General features: G+C 43.7%; 1 protein-coding gene across 1 annotated transcript in view; it reads right to left on the bottom strand.

Moving 5' to 3' along the window:
* Window positions 1–942: 942 nt before the first annotated feature.
* The window catches only part of ehd1a (EH-domain containing 1a), a 12,508-nt gene continuing 3,599 nt past the window's right edge, over window positions 943–9,851 (bottom strand). The window contains exons 2-6 of the mRNA XM_035669139.1: window positions 8,282–8,379; window positions 4,215–4,456; window positions 3,447–3,617; window positions 2,048–2,212; window positions 943–1,716 (exon numbers count right to left, since the gene is read on the bottom strand). Coding sequence (XP_035525032.1) covers window positions 1,183–1,716; window positions 2,048–2,212; window positions 3,447–3,617; window positions 4,215–4,456; window positions 8,282–8,379 — 1,210 coding nt within the window. The 3' untranslated portion in view covers window positions 943–1,182. The remainder of the gene's footprint in view (window positions 1,717–2,047; window positions 2,213–3,446; window positions 3,618–4,214; window positions 4,457–8,281; window positions 8,380–9,851) is intronic.

The following is a 9,851-nucleotide window of genomic DNA, read 5'->3' as shown; positions in this document are numbered from 1 at the left end:
ATATAACAGTAGAGGTTTACTCAGTGAATGTAAAGTGAAGTTCTCAGCAGCCAACTTCCTGTCTTTTCAGACTCCAGTATGACTTTAATAAAGCTACAGCTTCCTGTCTTACTGTTTATGATTTGAGCCTGGGCTGTATTTCCAGCTTTGTAAATTGTCTCCATGTGTCCTCGAAAATGTGCCAGAGAATGTCACAAGTGTCTGTCCCTACCACTGTTTTCAATTTGCCCTCAGAAATATGCAGAGGCCACTTGTTTCATGGGTAAATGGCCTTATATGTCCTGTGGCAGTGCTGACAGTGACTCTTTCTGCCCTACAGAGGGCAGTAGACTGCATTGAAACTATCAAAATGAGGGCATTTCAAAATAAAAGTCTCTGTATGACCTCTGGGTGACACAGTCCTTGACATGACCCTCAAATACAAATTACCACAAAACAAAAGCACACAACTCTGATTCAGTTCCGATTTATTGAGCAAATATAATATATGTTAATACGTTTTTAATTAGCGGCTCTTCCAGTGAGAGTTTCTTCCGTAAGTCAAACATCTGTTGAACCAAAGTCAACCTTAAAAATCCACATAACCACGAGTCAGATGGTACAGTATTCCTTTTTATTTATCTGGCAAAATAATAAAAAGGGAAGCATTTGGAAAGAGTCAAAGATAACAGTCAGGAAATACAAAAATATAGATAAAACAATTCTAACAGCTGTTTTGATTTATTTCCTTTTTCTCTCCAAATGGGAACAAAACTATATTTCTTTGGATCAACATATAATAATATGGACTGTATACTTATAAGACATCTTTTACACAGGATGCACACATCCATGTTCAGCCCCATCATGCAACCTCCGATTACCCATCAGTTCATGATCCAGTAATGTCCTTTCATCAGTTTGCAAATCACACCCCCCNNCCCCCCCCCCCCCCCCATTTATTTCTAATAGATATTGAAACATTATCCCCTAATGCACAAAGACGGACCTCCCCTCCCCCTGAACCCCTCCAGTCTCTCTCTGGTGAAAAAGATCACAGCGACAGCTCCTCGTGGTGTGACAGGAAGCCTGGAGACTCGCAGCCTGATGGAGGACGATGCTCTTCATGTGCTGTTGTGGTTGGACTTGGAGAGTCCGAAACATGATGACATGGCTGGTCTCCACAGACTGCTCCCCCCTCCTCTAGTCCTGCACGACTGTCCCGCGTTTGGATGGGGGCACCAGGTGTTCGGGCAGCGTGGGCGGCAGCTCGTGGCCCTCCAGCTTCACCTTGATCAGGTGGTTGGCCAGGGCGAACTCCTCGTCATCGAGGAGGCCATCTTTATCCACGTCTGCTAGCTTCCAGATCTTTCCCAGGACCGTGTTGGGCAGCTTGGACTTCAGCATCTCCTTCTTGGCTGCACCACCGGACACTTTGCCGTTGATGGGGGAGAGGGTGTAGAAGATCTCGTCGTACGTGGGCTTGTCGCGACCCACCACCCACTCCAGCTCGTCGATGCCTTCGCTGGCGCCCTCTCCGTAGCCGTGACCGAAGGGGCCGGTCATGGTTCCTTCAAAGGCTCCACCCTTGACGGACTGGCTGGGCATGGCGGCCTCTTCCTGGCGCACCATGGCCATGAGACGGGCGATGTCGTTGGCGAGCATGTCCTCCACGGCCTCAAGCAGCTTGGGCTTCAGCACTACAAACTTAGAGAAGTCCTGGCCATTCAGCAGCTCCTGTAGGGTTGGGGTTGGGGGGGGTCAAGAGAAAACAGGAATTGGGGATAGAAATAGATCAGTCTTCAATGGCTACCAATGAGAGTAGCTTAGCTTACAAGAAGCAGGATTTCCTGACAAACCAGGAAAAATAAATCTCATCGCTGTCCTGGCCCATCCTGCAGGGCAAGGGCAGGAAAGAAGGCCAAAGATGTAAAGAGAGTAAAGGTTGGGAGGTCATTATACTAACCTTTGTTTTTAAAGAGTCAAATTTGTTGTTTCATCAAATATGTAACTACTGTGTAGGTGGCTAGATTCATCTCTAGATTCATCTCCTTTATTTAAGTCTCACCTGCATCTTGGCGAGGTTGGGGAAGTCTCCAGGTGAGATCTGGTGTTCCTTCTCGATCCTATGGTAGATCTCTCCCAGGTTGGCTATCAGCTCCTTCTTCTTGGAGTCCTTTCCAAACACACTCGGCATTTCCTTTTTCAAAGAGCTGATAATGTAGGCTTGCACCTGGACACCATAGAAGAAATAGGACACACATTTTCATTACTTTTGTAATAACTCTGAGAAGTTGCATTATATATATTCTTATATTTTTTAGTCATTTCTTTAAAGCTGGCTGCTCCATACAAACAACAACACGTCATCCTCCACTTGAAAGGATGATACATGTTCAGAGTTTGACACTAGAAGGCTTCACACATTCATCTGCTTCTCTGGGTTCGCATGAAATCTAAGGCGTGTTTGTACTATTTTGTCACATCTAGTTTGGAAGTCAATCACGGTCCAGTGTGAAACTTCGGTATACACACACAGATAGTTTGGACTTTACAGTGAAGTGACATCTTGTGTTTAATGGTTCAACTTTTTCAATATTTGCATTTTTATATGTTCTGTATTTTTCGATGAGGCAGAAGGACTACATGCAATTTAAGAGTATTTTCATAGGTCTGGAGGGGAAGTTGGGAACTTCTGAAATATACATATAGAGTGGTAGCAGAAATAAATATTCCCTCTTCTCTTCTTGTACGTGTCACAAAGTTAGTGGTATATCAGATTGCTACAATATTCAGAGAAATGACTGTACTCACTTCTGCCTTTAGTAAGTTAAGAAACTAAACACTAACATAAAACAAATGTTTTTGTGTGTTATTCTCCTGTGACTAAAGGGCAGAGGGTAGTGGTGAGAGAATGAGGAAGAAAGAAAGTGAAAATGAGATGAGTTGATGCAGCTCTTTAATCTGGTGTATTTTCGGTACTCTAGCAGCAAAGCGATAGGGATGGTTTTCCATGTACAGACATTCATGGTTCCCATAGGATGACTCCTACTGCCTTTGGAGATCCCCTGACTTTTCCTCCAGCATCACCACGAGTTCATCTCTCTGGTTTTGAGTGAAATGTCTCAACAAATATTGGATGGACTGCTATGAAATTCAGTTCAGACATTGATGTTCCCTACAGGATGAATTGTAATAATCTTGTTGATCCCTTTTCACCTACAGCCACCATCAGGTCAAAAAGGTAAATTGTCAATTTACTTTTATTTTTTTACCAAATACCTGCAAAACCTCCAACATTTCCACCAGCCTGAGTTGTACTTTGTGTTTAGTGCTAATTAGCAAATGTTAGCATGCTGACACTCTAGATTAGATTAAGAGCCATTATTATAAGCATGTTAGCATGTAGCCTTTAGCTGAAACCGCACAGAGCCACCATGTAGACTCTTGGCCTCGTTAATACTGACCTTGGCGAGGCGTGCTCGTTTGATGAGGTCATTGAGTTTGCGTAGGGCTGCGTTGCGTGGCAACGACTGGATGTCCAGGAACAGGTCCTGCTCCTCCGCCTCAAACAACTTCCTGTTGTCTGGGACCAACAGTGGCTGAGCCCAGAACGACCCGATGTATACGCGCACCACCTGGAATAAAGTTTGCACAGGTTAATCTCCGCTGTTCATCAGGTTCCACTTCACTGCCCACACCCACACAGGAGTCACTTCTTTCACAGGTCACACACATGACATTACAATCTGGCTAGAATGTGTAAAGAGACGCAAAAAAGAGACGACTGTGAGGTTGACAGTTAAACAACAATAACATCTTAAAATGTCTTGAACTTCACAGTCGTGTTGAAGCTTCACAATGCCCTCTCAAAGTCAATTAATAATTGTCTGCATGATCCAAAGGTTTCTCTGGGACTGGTTTATGAATATGGCCCTGGATCAAACATTAACTAAACATTCAGGAGAGACTCATAAGACACGCTGGGTCACACGGTCAGCTGGTGCACTGGGTTTAAGACAGATAGCATACAAACTTCACTTTCATTACTCGTGTCTTTGGTTACAATGATAAACGAAGAACATTAGCTGAAATAATCTTAAAATCTGTCACTATTTATTTACACATCCTCAGAGAAGTCCTCTTTCCACTGAACCTCCATAAGATTCAACAGGACTGAAATGTTCCATTTAAATACATCTGTGGATTACACAAAAGCACAAATGTCTTCTAACCTCAGGCGTGTTGATAATTTTTCCCAAAGACCACATTAGCGCTCCATAGACCCTCATCAGCTGCTGAGTGCTGATCTGGTCCGCTTTGTTCAGCACCACGCGCATTTTGTCCTCGTGGTTCTTCAGAGCTCGGATCACCTCAGAGAACTCGTCAGAGATGTCCAGTTTGTGGGCGTCGAACAGGAGGATGATGCGGTCCACGCGCTCTGCAAACCACTCCAGCACGGCGGCGAAATCATAACCTGGAGAAAGAAAAGCAGACGAGGCCAACTGTTTTAAACACACGAACCTCTTCACAGGAAATTGTCTGAACCTACTTTCAGTGATAATTCTGCCTTTACATGTTTTGATTCTGGCTTCACTAACAGGTTACTGCACTAATATCTTTGGGGGATACTCCAGCAGTTATGTAGTAAGGACTATTAAAATATAAAATCTCTCAATGTGGAGTTAAACGGAGTCCTTATATTAAGCCTTGTTGGTTTGGTCATCTACTGAGTGAGATTATTCTTAGTATGATCAGATGAGAATCACCATTGAAACCAGGACAAAGCATTCAGAAGAGGAAGATGCTCACTGTGTACTAACATACAATGATTGTAACTGTCTAATTTCCGCATATAGCTAATTGTGCACTGGCACTGTGCTTCCTAATAGTACACCAAGCAAATATGGAGAAATACAAGAGTTCAGCCTGACAAAGAGCTCAATGGCACCAATCAGTCAATAAATTGTGTGGTTGGCGCGGGGTTAATTGTACGTTCATATTCCAAGTAATGTTGATCCAATAATGTTTAGATAAGCGCTTTAAAAAGGGCAGGGTTTTCTCCACTGGTTACCTATTAACTAGCTTTACTGAGGCAGCGGGAGAGGAGACGACTGGGACCTGAAGTCCTCTTGGAAAAAACCTGACTCGTCACTCATGTATTAGCCTCAGGCATGAAATGACCTCTATCTGGGACTGTGTTCAGCAGTGTACCTTACAAACAACAAGCCTGTCTGTAAAGACGAGAGAGCAAACGTTTGAGATAGTCAGTAAATAGGGTTAAGATAAAATTCAATGCGACGTCAGTGAGGACAGTAACACCTAAAAGTGTTCAGATTGTTGGTTGTGCTACTACCACATTTCTGTAAGTGCTGGAGTACAGAAACTCACTGTACTACTCACTTCCTTTGGTCAACTCAGAAACAACGGGACTAACTCAAATTACATAAAACAGAACTTTCCTTTGCCTCGAGGAGCTGGGGAGGGAGCGAGGAAGAGAGAATTATGGTTTTGATTAGCATCTGTGTGTCATCTGATCAGAGAAGAATGCGGTTGCTCTAAAAGCTCATCTCGGCTGTCGCACAATCAGCGGCAGATCTGCTGCACATGCATTCCAACGTGGCCGCCTTTTGTCTGTGTCTTTGCACATGTATACCAAAGAGAGACGGGGAGGTACAGCTGGGAAATGGACAGTTAGGCTAAATGAGACGGCGATATAGACGGATGGCGAGGGAGATAGAGAGGAGAGTGTGAAGGAAAGGGAAAGGGAGAGGGAGAGAAAAGAGGGGGCGGTGAGGAAAAGTGAAAGCAAAAGAAAAACTGTAACAAGAGATGGATATCGAAGACAGATGAGGGCTGAAAGGAGTTTGTGTCTGTTTGTGTCCATGACAGCATGTGAAAGTTGAGGGGGATAAAAGGGGAATATTTAAAGTCCAAGATCCCCGTGGGAGCCAGCCGCGGACATTTGCTCATTCTCTCTTAAGTCTGTTTTTAACGCGCGCGTCAGGGAATCAAACAGAGAGACAGCTGCCAAAAGCTTAGACTTACTTATAGCACAGAGCATCAACAACTGCTATGTTCTGCCATAGGCGCAGACATGCAGTGATACACTCACTCCCTCATGACAAATTTGGACAGGCCTCAGAAGTCCTCTGCCAATCATTGACAGAGACGTGGAAAGACTGAAGAGTTGTTTTTCTGGTTATATTAGAAAACACAGTCAAATCTCCTGGATAAGTAAAGGAATAGGAAAACCTGGTGATTAGACATAAGAGTGGTTTTAAGCTCGTCTAACTCTGGGCAGGAAGGCAAATAAGTGTATTTTCCAAAAACTATTTCTTCTGAGAAATCTTTTTTTGCCTTTTTTCTTCTGTGAATTGCTGTTTAAACACGGCGTACATGTCAAGTCATCTGCAGCAATTATGGGAAAGACGCCAACCAGTTCTGCAAAATCACAGTTTCATTATAGTTTTCATCACTTCATGTTTCGCTCAGGAAGAAGCACTGACTGAGCCATACTTGCTGACCTGTTCAAAAATTATTCCACAACTGAAGTATTATGCAAAAAAAAAAAAGGTTTGGCATCCATGAATGAACAACACGGTTTTTACTGGTTGGTTGAGCCGGTATGCTGAGCACTGACACACACACGTCCGTCACACTTGAGCTGCACAATCCAATCAACCTTGTTTATACATGACACAGTCAGTACAGTATGTCTGGGTAGTACAGTATCCGTGTTTACACAGAAACAGTGAAGAGGATAACGTGTGTGTGTGTGTGTGAGAGTGTGTGTGAGCTTGACAAAGAAAAAGTGTGTGTCTTTGAGAGTAAAAGTGTATAAGTATGTATGTATAGAAACAAAAGTGTATGAGGCATCAGATTTCATCCAGTCTTACTCTTGATGGGGTCACCTCCACATGAGTCTTTTCATTCATACAAACACTTCCTTTGGGTTCTTATCATATCGTTATTTATGGTTGTTTACAGTCGCTTCTTTGGCCTTTCACTGCCAACCACCTGCACTGCTTCTGTCTCTCCTTCTTATTGGGAAAAGTCTGAAAAGTCAGAAGTAATGTAATGTCAAATTATTTGTTTTGTGCTTCCAACAGTCCAAAACTCAAAAGGTTAACAGTTATATAAAACAGAGCAGCTTATCTTCTTATAGAAACCTTATAACCAAAGAATGCCTGCCACTTCTGCTTTAAATGATTAACTAATAGTTTAGGAATAATAGTTAACAGATTCATTTTCCGTTGACTGGCTGCCCTTTAAAGGCTACTCGTTTCTATGTTTTGTCTTCCCCTTCCTGCTGCGTCTTGCAGGAAATCAGACTCTGTAATGAAGAGCAGATTACCGGACTGTGTATCAGCTCTCTGTCTAACACAGGCGGTGCTGGTGGGTGGGGGGTAGTCTTGGGAAACTCTCTGCTATGTTTGCCATTTTACTCCACATCCTTTCCCTAGAGTACACAAAACCTCTGCTGCATGTATGTGTGCTTCCTCTCAAGGGGCTCAAGTCAGGTAGAAAAAGCAGAAGCTGTGTTCAGCTGCACTGTTATCTTCTGCCTGTGTTCTGTCACATCATCAAAAGTGAAATAAAAACTGTGTATGTGGCAATTTTGAAATGACCCTGTAGGTCACAGAATTGTTGGATCGTGTGGAGAAATAGATAAAAATACAAATGATTTATTCCCACAGTGCACAGGGAAGTGACTCAGATGTAAAGTGGTGAATGATACGGCACAAACAGAGAGGGCAAAAAGCCACTAGGAGGAACTGTTTTTGATTAATGCCGATTGTTTAATTTCTTTTAATATAAACCTAGTTAAGATAAGATAAATAACACTATCTGAAAACAAAAAGAAAGAAAAACATTACAGTAGGGAAGGATGTGAAAGAGGATGGTGTTGGGTAGAAAACCACAGGTACTGAAACAGGAAATGAACATCAAAGTGGTTTGCGCCCTCTCCTTGTTGCTGTCGAACTGCGAAGGCTTCCATCAGACCTGAGGGTGTTGAATACTGGTTCGACAGCACTAGAAGCTAGAGCTGACCTTGTAAAGCACGTGGCAAACAGAAATAACAGCAGAAACTTACAGAATAGTAAGAGTATATAAGTTGGTTCCTTTTCGAATTTGAACTTGTGACTTCCTGCGTTTTGCATGCGTACATTTTAATATGAGGTTTCTGAGCAGAGAGGGTGTGGCCCTGTTAGACAGCGGTAGTACTAGTAGTGAGTGAGAGAGAGAGTGAGAGAGAGAGAGAGAGTGGGTAAAGTGTGGGTGTTTACGTCAGGCAGACCTCTGCTTATCCTCTGTTTCTCCCCGGACAGGATTCCCGGAGTATCGATGATACTGATGCTCTCCAGGACCGGGTTGGGCATCTGGGCGCACATGAACCTGCAGACAAAGTACAAGGGTGAGAGAGGGAACAGAGCAGAGAAAGGGAAAGTAAAAGAGAAGATCGAGGACATGAGGCATAGGGGCAGAGAGGGGAGGGTTGGAGTCAGGTGAGAGTGTTTATACATAAGCTTGGCACTAAACAGACATTATTCTGGAGGTATTCAGTAACCGTCTCCACGCTCTCAGGCCCGAACATCAGGGGAACACCCTCGCTGGGAAACATACACAAAGTAGCAGCGGGAGTGAGGGAACGATGTAGGTCAACGTGCTGTCAGTACAACGTGTTCACATTTATATAATTAGTTTATAACAACGGGTACTTTTTAAAATAATATGAGTCAGTTTCTGCTACAAATGTTAATAGTAGTGAAAGATGTCGCTCTCGTTTATCTGAAGTCCAAGGTGACATCTTTAAACTACTTGTTTTGTCTGACAAAGAGTAAAACAAATCTAAGATATTGAGTTTACCATCACACAGTGTCTCACAATTGAAAAGCTGATTCATTATTTCAGCTTTAGTGAACCCCGTGAAGTCGTTTTCTTCGCTACGTGATAACGTGGTCAGATTTTCCAATCTGGGAGGAGTGGGTGCTTGTGGGAGGTCAGCGTTGATGTAAGAATGTGAGGGAAACTTTGGGACGATGCTTTATAAGTTACGAATTGTAGTCCTGAGTCATTCCAGCATAATTCACCACACAATGGGCTCTTTTTAGCTGAGACACAGGTTTAAAGTTTAAAAAGGGGGAACGAGCCAAGACACACACTCTCACTCAAACACAGACAGATACACACACTATAAAGCACGAGAGGATGAGTGGTTCTGCGTAAACCCAGAGCATCCCGCTCAGGACAAAGAAGGGGATTGTTAAGAAAAACCCACAGCTCAGAGTTCGACTCCTCGCTCTGCTGCCCAACGTGAGCTCAGAGGCACCGGGTCATAAGACCGGGAGAACCGTGCTTTTACATTCCTGCTGCAACCACACACACACACACACACACATCACAGCGACACACACACACACCACTACACACACATTGACGACATGACCCTAAACACGAGGCTCTCGTGCTCACGGCATGGGAGGAAAAAGGAAAAAAATCGCAAGGAGCAAGATGAGCAGTCCTATGATGTCAACAGGAGTATGACTGACCGATCCTATGCATACTATTACGTTACAATAACAGTGACGGCCAAAGATAACAAACATGCAGATTCTCCCCCTCCCTCCCATCGCTGACGGCGTATCATATCCTGTTGGAAGTTTGGCTCTGGTTTTCCATTTAACTGTCAGTCCCTACATTTTTCCACACAGGGAGCTTGTAGGAAAAAATGCTCTGATGATGAACTCGTGCTGGATTTCTTAGAAAGAGACGACCCTACCAGGAACGGGGCCCCAAAAGCCTCGAGCTCTCCGAGATCCTCCGCCGTTGGACAGTGAGAGAGCCATCCTCTCGGGGAGGCTGCAGTC

This window comes from Morone saxatilis, unplaced genomic scaffold (genome assembly GCF_004916995.1).
Source record: "Morone saxatilis isolate NCDOM2014 unplaced genomic scaffold, NCSU_SB_2.0 Contig22, whole genome shotgun sequence".
Lineage (NCBI taxonomy): Eukaryota > Metazoa > Chordata > Actinopteri > Moronidae > Morone > Morone saxatilis.
Note: the sequence above shows the minus strand (reverse complement) of the source record. Positions and strands in the feature narration are given on the sequence as shown.